At 36.7% G+C, this 15,872-nt stretch overlaps 1 protein-coding gene across 1 annotated transcript in view; it reads right to left on the bottom strand.

Annotated features, from left to right (window-relative positions):
• Positions 1-15,872, bottom strand: part of TDRD3 (tudor domain containing 3) — a 93,779-nt gene that overhangs the window by 8,670 nt on the left and 69,237 nt on the right. The window contains exon 12 of the mRNA XM_066545052.1: positions 14,407-14,532. Within this exon, the coding sequence (XP_066401149.1) occupies positions 14,407-14,532 (126 nt within the window). The remainder of the gene's footprint in view (positions 1-14,406; positions 14,533-15,872) is intronic.

Raw genomic sequence — 15,872 nt, 5'->3', positions numbered from 1 at the left:
TTGCTTCTTTTGCCTAATCATCCACTGTTGAGCTCCTTGAATACTTGTTTTGGTTTTTGCATTTTCTACTTACCAGTGCTTGGATCAATCAAAAAGAGACTGCAAGATTATCCAGATGAATAAAAAAAAAAAAAAAAAAAAAAGCAGAGAAAACTCATGCTATGGCCAAATTGAGAAATTCACAAGTATTCAAGAAATAGCTAAATGTAATTAATTTTTAATTATTTTATATGCAATATATTAAATATCCCATATTTGCAAGGAAAAAATTAATTTGCTGAAGTGTTTACAGTATTGTCTGGAACTTCTACTTTATTAGAATACTTAAACAGATTCTTTGAATTCTGCAATAACTAAGAATAAAGCAGGATTTTGTGGGGGGAAAAAGGGTTTGTTATACAACTTTAGAGTGGCTTTAGGCTGTAATTTCAGAAATTACTATCAAATGATGTGTAAAAAATTTAAGTTAAAGAAAAAGTATGACTGATGTAGATTTTTCAAGGGTCTCAACCAAGTACTGACTTTTTTTTTGAAGTGTCTATTACAGAATAATTCAACATATTTGTTCTTCATCAATTTTCTTTGCAAGATAGGCTTCTTACCTAAAATATCCATTCCTTTCACAGAGTAATCTTCTCCCACAGTAACCTTTGTAAGCCTGCAGTTGCTCACTTTTTTTCCCCCCAGTGTACAACACATCTACATTAGACTGGGCTTATGGGCATTCAAATTCCTGAAGAACTTGAATGAGAAGAGCAAGTGGGGTTTGAGATCTGCATACAGCTGACCCCTCACTGATCATTAAAATAAACCCTTAGCCCTATTACTGCCTTATCTTCTGTATGTAAAGAACATGCAGGATAAGCAACTGTAAAGGATCTAAAGGGTATACAAGTTCTTCTCCTGTTTGAACCTCATGACCCAATAAGCACCTCACTGCATATAGGACTTTGCAAGCCTTAGGTAATTAGTACAGATACATGAGTATAAACCCATTTTTGCTGCATGTACAGTCCTCCACAGGTAACTCTGGTTTGACTTTTGTGTCTCAGCCATCAATAGCTTTGTTGAAGTTTTTAGCCCTAGCTTCACTCCAGTAAAATTATGTATTAGGCAAAACAGTAGTGGCAGAAATGGAAATGTTAAAGGTATCATGGCAACAATTAAGGAAATTAAATTGTCCTCAAATGCATAAAATTGAGTTGCTGCGTGGTACTGTATCAGGTACTAAAAATACCCTGTGATTCTGAACTGCAACTACAAAATTACTGTTTGTTGCCATTCTATATGCAGCCTACCCCTTCACAAATAATCCCTACCCCTTCACAAAATGTTTTAATCTACTGTACTAGTGATGTCTTTCTCCTTCACTGCTTCTCAGATTCTATGAGATTTTGATGTACTACACAAATAAGCTCTGTACAAAGCCTTTTATCCAAGAGAGAAAACCAGTTAATATTTCCCTAATCCAAGAGCAGTCAATTTCAACAGCTACTGACCTTACAACAAACTTGCTGTAATGGCATTTAAAAAATAAATAGAAAACCAATAAAACATATACCCATTGTTACCCTTATTTACACTTAGAAAAAAGAAATTATCCTTATGAGGATAAGTCTTTTTCTCCACTGAACACAGATAGGCCACAAGCAAATATGCTCCTAACTATGGTATGTAAAACTAAGTGGCATGCAACTATCCCATAATAACTGTTGTTTTCCCATGTTCCAAATAATAATTTCAAGATGACCTTTCTCTGAGTAGTCTTCTCTTTAGCATCTGAAATAATATAATGATAATAAATATTTTCTGTTGACTTTCATTAACCAAATGTCAGAAAACTTTGTATTTTCTTGGCCAGGTTTTATAAAATTCTATAAATACTATAAATTTTATAAATAATATAATATATATTCTATATATTCTGTAAGTACTGTCAGGACCAGCAATTTTTCAACTAATGCCTTATTACACATCAATTAAAGGTACTAGATTTATAATAAAACGATTTGGTAATCCTGAAAAATTTAATATACACTGTTAATTTTAATTAGAATTATCTCATTTTCCTCTGTTGAAAATATAAAGAACCTGAGCTTCAAAACCAGCTAATTTTTAAATGATTCTGCTAAAACCATACACATCCTGAGTTTTGAGTGAAGCAACAAACATTAGAAAGAAAGCAGCAGAAAATTAGTAGATTTTTCAGAAAAAAATGAAGAAATGGAAAATAAATGGATGAGCAAGGAAAATAATTACATACTTAATCTGTGACAACTAAAAGCAACAATAACTTAAATAATTAACTTGGAATCAGACATTTCTTTGTACTTCATTGTTTCAGCTCTGGAAACAAAGCAATTATTCGTTTTCTACATAGACAATTTTTTGAATACATTTCCATAAAACTATGATAATGTAAGCCTGGGGCATGATAATCCCACAGATATATTGCTGGCTTATTGGTTCCCCTTAAGGGTATTGCACAGTTTATTCATACTTGCAGTCATACCCTCTGGCACACATGGAAATAAACAGGCAACTTTTACTGTGCAGTTTGTGTGGAAATGGACCTACTTTCCTGCAAATTTGTCACTGAGTTGTCAATACAGAAAAAGCAATGGATGTTAAAAATTCCTTACAAGTACATATTTAAGCCATTCAGACCATATCCCTTTCACCAGTGAAAAGCTTCTTCACTGAACAATATCAATATCAAAGTACAAATATTTAAAGGTTTACTTTCAATTTCTAAAAGAAAAGCTGATACACTAAAGTAAGACATTCTATATAAATTAACACAGAACCAATGGACACATCAGGTTTTCTCCATTCATCCAGAAAAAAAACACAAACTGGAAGTGTTTTTGCCAGGCTGATAATACAGACAGTCCTAAACTATAGCAAAAAAGAATACTTGCATAGACTGGGGGAAAAAAATCAACACTCATTTTCTCTGCATAAAGTGCACTTGTGAGAAAAACCTTCTATGACTCCATAGAAGGGTGGAAGGTAGGGGGAAGTATTTAGTGTATTGCTGAACCTGCTTTAGCATGCAAACAGAAAGCCCTGCCAACATAAATCTGAGAAAGAAAGCACTCAGTGATGCCATGAGAAATTATCGAATGCTTTCCTGTTAGGACACAAAATCACTATCAAAATCTTAACAGGGAATAAGAGAGCTTTGGTGACACTTTATGTGAAAAAGAAGGCCATGTGCACAACCTCACCCATGACAGAATTTGACATACAAATCCCAAAGTCCACACAGAGACAGAGGTGTATATTTAGTAAACAAACACCTATGTGAATTGATTGTGAATGACTGACCGCACACAAAAAAAATTAGAAAGTTAAACATGGCGAAATTTATTTTCATAAATATACAGAAAAGTTCAAAAGAAATATATATAAAACAACACCCAATTAAAAACTGAAACAAAACTGCATTAGGTAGTGCAGGGACGCAGCAATTTAAAAGAGACTTGAAACAGAATCTGCCCATGAGACAACACAGAACAGACCCATAAAAAAGAGAGTATCTTAACTTGAAAGTCAGGATCTCTATATCTCTTGTATCTTGTATGCTTTATATTTTAAAATAAAATTTGCCAAATTGCGTCGGGGTCACCTATATTTTAGCGAATAACCATGACTTTAAAAAAATACATCACATCATCCTGCAAGTTCTACAATAGGTTCAAAAGATGATAATGGGCAAAATATGCTTATAAACATTAGGAACTTTTTACACTGCTACAGGACAGAACAGTTGGTGTCTGGTCACAAACGGTGCTGCCGGGGCTCAGTACTGGGACCAATTCTGATTTATATATTTATCAGTGATCTGGACGAGGGGATCTAGTGCTCCCTCAGTCAGTCTGCGCATGACCCCAAGTTGGGTGGGAGTGTTGATCTGCTGGAGGGTAGAAGGACTCTACAAAGGATCTGGATAGGCTGCATCAATGGGCTGAGGCAGATTTTAAGAGGTTCAACAAGGCCAAGTGCCAGGTCCTGCACTTGGGTCACAACAGCCCCAGGCAGCTCCACAGGCTGGAGGCAGTGGTTGGAAAGCTGCTCAGAGGAAAAGGCACCCCGGGGTGTGCTGGCTGACAGTGGCTGAACATGATCCAATGTGTGCCCAGGATGACAAAAGGGCCAATAGTGTGGCCAGCAGGACCACAGCAGTGATCACTGGACAGGCCACACCTTGAGTGCTTTGTCCAGTTCTGGGCTCTCTCCAAGAAATACATTGAGGTGCTGGAGCATGGGCACAGAAGGGCAGCAGGGCTGGTGAAAGGTCTGGAGCACAAGTCCTGTGAGAAGCATCCTAAGAAGCTGGGGTTATATTTAGCCTGGAAAAAATGAGGCTGAGGGGAGACCTTATCACTCTCCACAGTTCCTTTGAAGGAGGCTGTAGCAATGTGGGGGTCAGGCTCCTCTCCCAAGTAACGAATAACAAGACAAGAGGAGATCACCTCAGGTTGAGGTGGGGTTTTAGATGGGATATAAGGAAAAATATCTTCACAAAAGCCTTTGTCAGGCCTTGGAGCAGTATGTCCAGGGAAGTGGCTGAGCCACCATCTCTAGAAGTATTTGGACAACCTGTAGATGTGGAATTTTGGGATATGGTTTAGTGGTGGGCTTGACAGTGCAAGACTAATGATTTTACTTGATGATCTTCAAGGCCTTTTCTAACTTAAGCAATTCTATTATCCTAAAACTGTAATATCCAATCTTCAGTAATTTTTACATCTACACAATGTTAGGAACAAAGTAAAAAAACCTAAAAACTTTCCATGTGTAAAAATAAAACTACTACATAATAACCCCACAGCACCAATTTACTCACATTTACAAGTATTTCCCTTCCCACTTTAATATGGAAGGAAGTCCATTTCCAGGTTGAGTGATGAACTTTTATTGAGTAGCCCTCTCCTTCAACTGGCCTCAACTTCTGGAAGATTCAGCTCTCTCAGTGGGGACTCAGCTTCACTCCTCTCCCTAGACACTGATGAAACTCTGTGACTTATGATGTGATTTCCATCAGCTGGGACTCAAAATGCCCAGCTGTGAGGATTGCTGATGTAACCTAACATGTGTCTGACATCATCAAAAAGAGGCTGATTATCTGTACAGGGAAAAGAAGTGAGACTGGAATAGGCCAGGAAGGAATGCAAGCAAGAAGAGAAACCCCACAAGCCTGCATCCAATTGCAAAATTGTGCCTGGCTTAGTGCAATACAGCATCCAGTATCTTGTAAAATTTTACTGTCAGTTGTAGAACATTCAAGAACATTCTTCAGCAGTGTCCTACATTGAAACAGGACACTGGGGGACGTCTGTCAAGAAAGGAACAAAGAGTATGGCAATAACTAAACACCACTGCTTTCATTTGCTCCTGTATGCCTTGTGACCCACAGTGGATGTCTTATATGAGAACATATAGTCTAGAGGAAGAACAAAAATAAAGACATCAGAAAAGAGATGAAGGAATAAATTCAAATAGGAAACCATTACATAACTATGCAAACTTTTTCTGCAAAAGATTTTATCAACTTGAGCCTGCATGAAATAAGCTCTTGAGATTTTCACTAAGAAGTCAGAAGCAACACTGCCAATTAGGTACCAAAGGAAGAAAAAACAAAAGAAAACACCAAAACCAAAAAAGCCCTACAAAAAGAAAAGACCAATTATAAATAGGCTTCATAAGCATAAGAGAATCTGAACTGAGCAATGAGATAGTCCCTAATATCTGCCTGCATAATCAAATGTTCCAAGTTGGAAAGTTAGAAGATCCTATCATGTTTGATGTTCAATATGTGTGACATACTCATTAAATACACAAAACACGGATAAAAAGTCCCTCTGTATAGCCATCACATATTTATTGCTTTTTTATTAACCAACTCACTCTCATTAGAGAAACATGTGTTTCCCTTTGGCAAAGATATCTTCAACACTAAAAAACAGAACTCACAAAAACATACAACAACTGAAATCCCCCAACCTCCCTCCTTCTCCCCTTATCCCCCCAAAAAACAGAGTAAAAGAGTAATTTTCTATGTTTAGCATTTATGAAGAAAAACAAACCACCTTGCTGAAAAAAACTGCCTTCACAGTAAACTTCTTTTTTTAGTTCTTCTATTATAAAAGACTTATTTTTCTAGATATTATTACTGACAACACCTGCAGGTCATCAAACAAGGAAGAAAAATGCTCAAGCATTCCAGATATTAACCATCCCTGTATAAGGAATCTTCAGCACATTAAGTAACATATCTATTGAACATGTGCTGTATACATACACATGTGTAAAATCTGGAATCTTACTCATGTGTATGTGTATATATATGTAATCTTACACACACATACCCCACATACTCCACAGATTATAGTCATCATCACTTCTATTCTGCAATACCAAATGAACAGTAACATGTCTCCCTTCCTTAGAAAGCAACTGGTCAGGAATACTACACCAATTCCTCTCATTTCCTCTTAAATTAAAATCCTTTTAATTAATCTATGAAATTTGGACAAACTCAGAACATGGGAAAGTGAACAAGGCAGGGAAATCAGGAGAGAAACAGTGATGGCAAGAACAGACCAGATATTTTTACTCAACTAACTTCTTTTACTCAACATATTCAATCTCAACATAGGCAATATAGAAAAATTCAAGCAAAGAATCTTTCAGAATTCTCAAAATGAGATTTTGAAGAACTTTAATCACACTAGAGCAGGATCAAAAACTATCTCAAAACGAAATTGCAACTTAGTTTAAAGGAAGATATTTAGTGAGAAACAGTCTCAAAATAACCCAAGGAAGGAGCCCATATGCAGTCTCCAAATAAAGAACTGTCATTATAAGCAATTACAATTAATAACAAGAGGAGAAGGAGAAGAACAGTGTAATGTTCCAAGAGTCCTGCTTTAACTGCCACGACTATTTTCAATAATTGTAAACCCCAAGAAGAATATGTCCTTAATCTGAATTGTAGAGCTGATAATAATTAGTAGCAATATTTCCTAGTCTGATGAATATGAAATGCTCAAAGTGAAGACTCAAATATATTTTACAATGCCTAATGATACAACTATAAAATTGAAAGCCCCTGGTTTATGCCCACTTGGTAGAAATTACCTCCTCAATTGAAATTTGCCTCCTTTTAGTTCATTAAAAAGTAAAATGCTGTTCTTTAACCACCTTTCAATGTCAGTTACCATGTTTCAGCTAAGGGCTAGTAACTTTCAGAGGAATAGCTAAATTGTGAACGTCTATCTCTATTCCAACATGCATACAACAAGTTGAAGTCTGAAAAACAATGCAGCTTCTCAGAGGATAAGGTGCTAAAGAAAAACATTTTCTAGCAGTTGATCAGGGTAAGTGGTTTCCAAAAAGTTTGTCTCAAAATAATTCCCCTTAAAAGAAGGCTGGGGAAATAAATAATTACATAAAGAATTATCCTGAGAGAACCTGAAGGTTAAACTGTGTGTAGGGTATGTATCATGATGTACTGTAAAAGATGCAATGGAATTTAAGACAATATTTCCAGTGAGTACAAAAAGTCTCAGGTAAGAAAAAAAAAGCTTAAGTTATACTATGAAAAGTAATTTTTCAGTCTAGGAGGACAGGGAAATCACCATCTTGATAAGATAGAAAGTAAGGCACATCCCAACAAAATTACTGCCTACAGCTCAAGTTCTTTCTTAAAGCCAAAAGACAGCTTTTTGTGGAAACTAAAGTCACACTAGTAATGTTTTAGATTAATTTCAACAAATGTCCACCATCACTCAGAAAGATGAGTAGTCCAAAACACTCATCCTTCATTTAATGAATTAAGTCACTGAATTATTTTGAACTGTAAAATTATTCTAGAGATTTTCCTAACAGTACAGAAGCCAAAGAATTAAAGACATCAAAGTCTTCTCTGATGCAATACTCAGGGACATTTTTTCTATAGGAATCTTAGAACTAATTAAGTAGACTGTACCATTGTCTTTTACCAGCCTTGGTTTTTGTGTAGTCAGTGAGGACAGAAGCTATATAAGAGATCCAACCAGGACACATTTATCTACTGCACCTACTTAATTATTCAGTGGGAAAGATTTCCTGCTTTACACACAACACAAAAAGACCACAGTGTGATGCCAAGGGCATCCAGGCCTAAGAGCCATAAAGAAACAGCACCCAATCTTTCAAGTAGTTATTAGCCTGTCATAAAGACATTTGAATGGGTTCAACACCTCCATAAAACAGGTAGGCAAAAGCCTTCTCCAGCTTAAAGAAGCAGCTGTAAACCTTTACCATTCAGTGGTTTTCAGCACTGCTCTTTACACTGCTGAGGGAGGTTCAAACACCTTCAGAAAACTAAGAGGAGTTTACCTCTTCACTTACCTGAAATGGAAAGCTATGATCAAGCCCTGAATTACAGTTTAAGGTAATTCAACAGACACAAAAGCTCTTAAAGCTCTGTGACAAGATACAATGTTATCGAACTTGAACTTTGAACTGTATGCCAGCAAGAATTAACTGCAATCCAAGATCCTATTATTTTCCTTCCTCAGCTCATTCCTTACTGGAAGAATGAGCTGAGAAAACCTGCAAAATGGATTTTCAGTCTCCAGAGAACAAAAGAAACTCTAGAAAAACTAGGAGTATGTATAACATTTATGTCTTAGTAATAATTTTTGCATTCTTTTATCTTTATGCAGAAATCCAGTGCAAGATACTGCAGGAAGAGGAACTAAGCTAAACTATAGGCTTCACTTCATAATTGGAATCCTTAAGGAATTAAAATAATTGTACTCAAAGAATCTGTAAGAATTCCAGCTTGTTTAGAGAACAAGCAGTTGAGGCCGTAACATATGTAAGTGAAACTACATGCATACATAGGGAACACTACGATTTTTATTTCCTTCATACAGCAGTAGAAAACAAAAAAAGGTAATTGTAGCATAAAGAGGGTGGAACAAAGCCTATGACATTACTAAGGAAACAGAGAATGGAAAACAAAGCAAAGACTTACTTGGCTTTGGGGAAAAATGTCACAAGATAAACACTTAGACTGTACATTTTCATAATTTATTAAGGGAAAAATATCCTACAAAATAGAGAATAAAATTAAGACTTAGAGTTTAAAGTATTATCTTGACTTTATTTTTTTTTCCACAGAACAAATTATTAAGTGATTCAGGAAGGTCCTTTCAATGCTTTTCAGTTGTTAGTATAATTTTACATCATTTACAAGAAAAAAACAAGCAGTTCTTATTTCTACAATAGCATTTCAGTGACTTTTTTTTATTTGGATTAAAATACTTTAAGTGACCCCTGCTACATTGAGGGAACTATTGGAATACAGTATTGTAGTGTTACATAGAGGACATTATAAGAACTCTAGAATAGTGGAACCCAAATGTTTTATTATTAAAAATATCTATGAATTCCATACCTAGGACATATTTGCAGGCTCTAAGAAAAACAATAAGCAGTTCTAGTGTTCTTAAATGTATTTATATTGGTATTGTATGTGATTATTGAAAAAAAATCCCCAATACCTTTTTGGTTTACCTAATGTAAAACTCAGCTTCATCTTCTACTTCTAGCCATCAGAAAGATAAATAGCTGCATGTAAAGTGTCAGAGAGACTGAAAACTTACAAGAACTCTGAGCAAACTGCATAATAGACAGTACACAATCAATTATTATACTTTTTTCATTAAGGTGGTAAGCACAATGTATTCTGAGAATATGAGGCAGAGTTGATCTACAGTTAAGAAGAGAAAACAAAACAAAGCAAAAAACCCACCAAAAAAACCAAACAAACCAAAAATCACTTTAAAAGGTTGCCAAAAGCAGACCAGAAGCTGAGGTGCTTAAATAATATGTTACATCATCAAAATAAGGTCACTGTGGTACTTTGGCTATTCTTTCAAGTGACTAGCCAAGCAACTTTTTGCTTTGCTTTTTTTTCTTCCTCTCAGTGGTATACTTTCATCCATTTGTATTTGTTGGACAAAAAATGAAATTCAACATGAGTCCTAAACAAACAGTACTGAAACAAACAATAAAGAATAATCACTTCTAAGACATAGGCTAGCTAAATTTATGCCTTGATAGAGTTCACTAAATCTTCTCTCAGTATCAGCAACTCTTTCAAAAAGGAGTCTGAATTAGAACTCACATATAGTGTATTTCTACAAGTTTTCAGTACAGACAGTTAAGACCAAGAATCGTGTAATCACAGAATAAGCTGAATGGAAGGGACCAACAATGATCATCCAGTCCAACTCCTGGCCCTGCACAGGACATCCCAAGAATCACACCATGTGCATGAGTGCATTGTCCAAATGCTTCTTGAACTCTGTCAGGCTTGGTGCTGTGACCTCTTCCCTGGAGAGTCTGTTCCAGTGTTCTCTGGGTGTAAAACCTCTTCCTGACATCCTTCCCTGAATCGTGCAATTTTATGCACTTCCTTGGGTGCTGTCACTGGTCACAGGAGTGAAGAGATAGGTACCTTCCCCTCATCATAAGGATGCTGAAGACCCCAACAAGGTCTGCCCTCAGTCTCCTCCAGGCTGAACAAACCCAGTTACCTCAGCCACTCCTCACAAGGCTTCCCCTCAATGCCCTTCACCCTGCCTGCTGCCCTCCTCTGGATGCTCTCGAATAGCTTAATGTCTTTCCCATATTGTGATGTCCTAAACTGCACACAGCACTCGAGGTGAGGCCACACCAGTGCAGAGCAGAGCAGGACAATCCCCTCCTTTGAGTGGTTGATGATGCTGTATCTGATGCCCCCCGGGACATGGTTGGCTCTCCTGGCTGCCAGGGCACAGTGATGACTCAACTTGCCACTGACAGGATCCCCAGGTCCCTTTCTGCAGCACTGCTTCCAGCCCCTCATTACCTAGTGTACACACACCATCAGGGTTGCCCCATCCAAGGTGGAAAATCCAGCTCTTGTCCTTGTTAAATCTCATACATTTGGTGACTGTCAAGCCCTCTGATTTGTCTGGGTCCCTCTGAAGAGCATATCTGCCCTCAAGGGAGTTGACAGCTACTCCAAATTGGTGTCATTGGCAAACTTATTCCTTTGAGACCTATGTCTAAGTCATTAATAAAGATGTTGAAGGGCACCAGGGCTGAGTATGAAGCCTACAGAACCCCACTAGTGACCAGTCACCAAAACTCTGATGTCACCCTGTTCACTACAACCCTTTGCACCTGACCTGAGAGCCAACTGCTCACCCACCACATAATGTGATTATCAAGCTGTGGGCTGGACATTTTGTCCAGGAGCATACTGTGAGAGACAGCATCAAAAGTTTACTGAAATCCAAAAAAATTACATCAACTGGCTTTCCTAGGTCAGCTAGGTGGACTACCCTGTCATAAAAGGAAATCAGGTTTGACAAGTGGGACTTTCCTCACACAAAGCTGTGTTGGCTGTGACTGATGAGTGCATTGTCCTCCAGGTGTTTTCCAATACCTCCCGGAATAATCTTTTCCATCATTTTACCAGGCACTGAAGTGAGACTGAGAGGTCTGTAGTTTCCAGGGTCCTCCTTGACCTCCTTGAAAACTGGGATAGCACTGGCCAGCGTCCAGTCAGCTGGGACCTGTCCAGATTACCAAGACCACTCAAAAATCTTTGTGAGAGGGTATGTGATTACATCTGCCAGTTCTTTGAGGATTCTTGGATGAATCCCATCAGGTTCCACAAATGTACAGATCCAGCTGGAAGAGCAGACCTCACACAATTCCAGAGTAAACTGTGAGTTGCTGATTCTCTCAGTCATGGTTCTCCAGCTCAGGGCACTGAAACTCCCTTGGTCCATCACCCATGTTGAAGATGGGGGCAAAGAATGTCTTAAACACCTCTGCCTTGTCCCTGTCCCTGTTTGTAAGGAGACCATCCTCATCCTGTAATGAGCTGATGTTATTTTTACACTGCCTATTGCCATTAATATATTTGAAAAAACCCTCTTTTTTATCACCCCCCACATTTCTGGCAGCATTAACTCCAATTGAGTTTCAGCTGCATACATTTTCTCCCTACAGTGGCAAGCAGCATCTCTGTATTCCTCTCATGCCACCTGACCCTGCTTCCACTGGGCATACACCTTCTTTTTTGCTATATTTCCAAGAGAAGATTGCTGTTCAGCCAAGCCAGCCTTCTGCCTTGCCTGCTTGACTTCTGACTTTTGGGAATTGCCTGCTCCAGTGCCCTTAGGAGGTGATGTTGAAAAGCATTGATGGACCCAAGCACCTGAAAAAGGGACTTAGCTATCTGAAAATTATGTGGAACAACTCAAATAAAAATCAGCATAATATTTCCAGTAATACATGCTCCTTGGGGCCAATAGCATTGATCAGCAAAAGAAAAGTAATTATTGAAGTCACTTTAAAATCTGTTTTGTTCTCTTGTAAAGAGGAAATACACCCAAGTTACTTGAATCTTAAGTCAAAGAACTAAAGCAGCATTGTAACTTTATTTTGCATTTATGCATGCTAACTAGATTTATATATAATAAGAACACTGAGACAAAGAAAAATGGCCAACAGTGTTCAGCTTAAAAGACAAAGCTGAGTATCAATGGGTGATTAAGAACTGCAAATGCATAATGAGGATTATGCTTAGCACCCAAAAACAAAGAAGTGAAGAGGTAGGTCCTAATCAACTTTCTTCTGCAAATATCCTATAGCTGCAAGGACCTTCTAGCAACAAAAGAGCAATTTGGCAGAAAACAACTCATTAAAATTATGTTTACTGTGAAGATGTTGATTGGCATTTATCTTGTGTAACTGTAATGATCTGAAATGTCATTGTTTGAATTTACGTAACTAGGCTACCTTGAGAGAAAAAAAGAAGCTTGAGAAAGGTATTTTTCACTTTTGAATGGACTGAAAATCCTTGGAAATTTCTCTTTTGTCTCCAGTAATAACAGAGGAAGCCTGAATGACTCAACCAGGAGGCAGCATGATGTCAAGACTATGGTACTTACTGTCAGAATTGTCTCTCCGTACATTGTCCCACCCTCGTGTCAGCTTTAACAAACTAACTCTGAAATAAAGTAAGACAACCCAGGGGAATAAAAATGTGGTCCATTTCATTCAATTTCATCCTGTGGCTACATGACTGACAATACAACATGGGAGGAGAGGGATGAGGAAGAACACATGGTCAGACACAGGCAGAAGAGGCAGGGAAAACAACCACCTCACTCCTAGGATCAAGTAGGAAACAGCACTTCACTACCAGGATCAACTTAGTCTTAATATTAGGCCAAGTTCTTAGACTGTGAGAGCTAACATTCAGTGGCTTAAAGTAAAATAAAAGCCACTCCTCAAAACTGTAATCAAATGAAGAAGTCTGATTATTAACCCAGAAAAAGGGTTAAAATAATACAATCATACCCTAAGTAACTATCATCTTACAGGTCAGCTAGTAGGACAAAAAGAAGGCAGGACTAAGGGTAAATTTTCATACAAACAGCAATGCATCAGCTGGGAGGAGTTTCAGGTATCTTTTTAAGTACAACAAGGCCATCTCAGAGGCATCTGAGAGCTACAGGCAACAATACTTGTTAAAAGACCATTGGGAAACAGAAGCTGACTGTTCAGCCTCTGCAGCAGTAGTAACATGGTTCTATGACCCAAAAGTAAGAACTTAAAATAAGCACAGTCAACTCATCATTAAGGAATCAATATGCAGATGTATATTTTTTGTGCAGCCTTTTATAGTAAGAGTAAACAGCAAAGAATTGTGCATTCCTGATATTTGTTTTAATTGAAATGTATCTCTGCTTCCATGATATTCACTAATAAAGCCTTTTAAAATTTCCAACTTCCATAAGGCTAATACATTCTAAACTTCATAAACCAGATTTTGATGCATACATGACCACTACAATATTTGGCAAAGAAGAAATCATTGAAACAAGAATAAAATCATGATACAAAATAAAGGGATACAGATGTGTATTTTTAGTCATACATACACATGTAGTGAAAAGCTTCAGAATATATGTTTTAAATGACTGTTTCCTAACCCTTACAGAACAACATACAATGTACATGAAATAAAACAAAAAATTGGGTTGAATAGAGTAAGTAACAACTTTTAAGAGAGAAAACATGCATAAAACTGTTTGGTTGACAGATAAATTATTCATTTTCAAACAATACAATTGAAATTTATTATACAGGAAGAATACCACATCGTAATACATGTCTATCAGGTTTCATATAGACAAGTAAAATCAGAGATTTTGTGCGTGTACTTTGCAACTATTTTTCTACACATGTAGGTAGCATGAGTAGGCATTAATTAGTTAAGAGTTACATATTTTGTACAGACTATGTAGTTTATATTTTTTAATACAATTTGTTATCACATACCCATGTGTCTGCATGAACAGGCCTGATGTTGCTGAGAAGCACCTCTTCATAATTTCCATAATCACTGAATTTAACAACTGCAGTTGTCCCAGAAGAATGGAGAGCTTCAATTTCTGCCCGGTAGAACTTAAAAGAGAAATTTTCAAAGGTCACAAAATACAACCAGAAATACCACAAATACTTAACAACTTCCTTTTCATATATGTCTCTGTGTGCGTATACATACTTAGTCATAGTCAGCATTATATTTTGTTTTAAATTTGTACTAGATATGAAATCAGGTATCTTAAAATTCTACATGGCAGCCTCCAAGGACATGGCAGAATGTATTTAGAGTACTCATTGAGAAGATACACAGCTTATTTAAGTAGACTGACCATTTAAAAGACCCATTTTCATCTCCCTGAAAGCAGAACAAATAAATCACTAACACAAATACTGCTGTATACAGAGAAATGCTATTGTAAGGTGTTTACTTAAAATGCACATCTCTAAGTGCTTATTAGCCATATACTGATATGGCTTGTATGTGTGTACTTGCATACCTATGTTATCATACAATAAAACATGATAAAAATATGATGAAAATATGATAAAACTGCCTCTTCATAAAGCCCTTTTTCTAAACATAAAACTTGGGTTTTTTACATTTATGCAAATATACTTTCTTGAACGTATTAAATCAATTTTATCTGACTGAACACAAAAAAATCACTGCCTCCTAAATGGTAAGGCTCATTACTGTATTTTATCATCACATTTTTGAATTGTCTTAGAAGTGAGTAGCAGCATTTACTTAAACTACCAAGAAACTAATTACTGCTCAAAACACACCTTTTAATCTGCTGAATACCTAACAGTCTGGGATTATGACATATGTATTTATCTTGCAAGGTTTGTACTTTTAAAAATTTCAAGATCTCATTTCAGAGTAATGCAAGTACTCTGAAAATAGGAAACAATTCAGTAATATGCCATTATACTTCACACTAATCCATCCACTCAAGCTACATATTTCTATTTAAGGCAGTCAACTGACTATGGGTTGCTACTACCAAAAATCCTGCATGGTTTGTCATTGGTTTTAGTCATACCAGCAGAAAAGAGAAAAATAAAGTTATGCTGCTGAGTTAATGCAGACAGAAAAAAAAAAGAAAACACTCATAATAAATATAATAAACTTAATAAAAAATTCTCAAAAAGCAGAAAAAGGTGTGAATAAAATGTACTTAAAGAACAACAATATTTAAGGTAGTTCTCAGATTATCAGAAAGGGGTAAAACCCAAAGAAACTACCCATGAAGAGTGGCAGACAACTCTTGAACAGGTGATGACAAATCAAAGAAAACAGCCTAAAACTTTCTTAGCAAAGGAGAAGAAAGCAAAATGTCCTCCTGCAAGAGAAATCTCATTAATGGGGAAAAGAGCTGAAAATAAATATTTAAACTTTTAAAAATCAGTAATAC

This window comes from Molothrus aeneus, chromosome 2 (assembly GCF_037042795.1).
Source record: "Molothrus aeneus isolate 106 chromosome 2, BPBGC_Maene_1.0, whole genome shotgun sequence".
In the NCBI taxonomy this organism is placed as follows: Eukaryota; Metazoa; Chordata; class Aves; order Passeriformes; family Icteridae; genus Molothrus; species Molothrus aeneus.
This window is presented reverse-complemented; position numbering and strand designations above follow the sequence as displayed.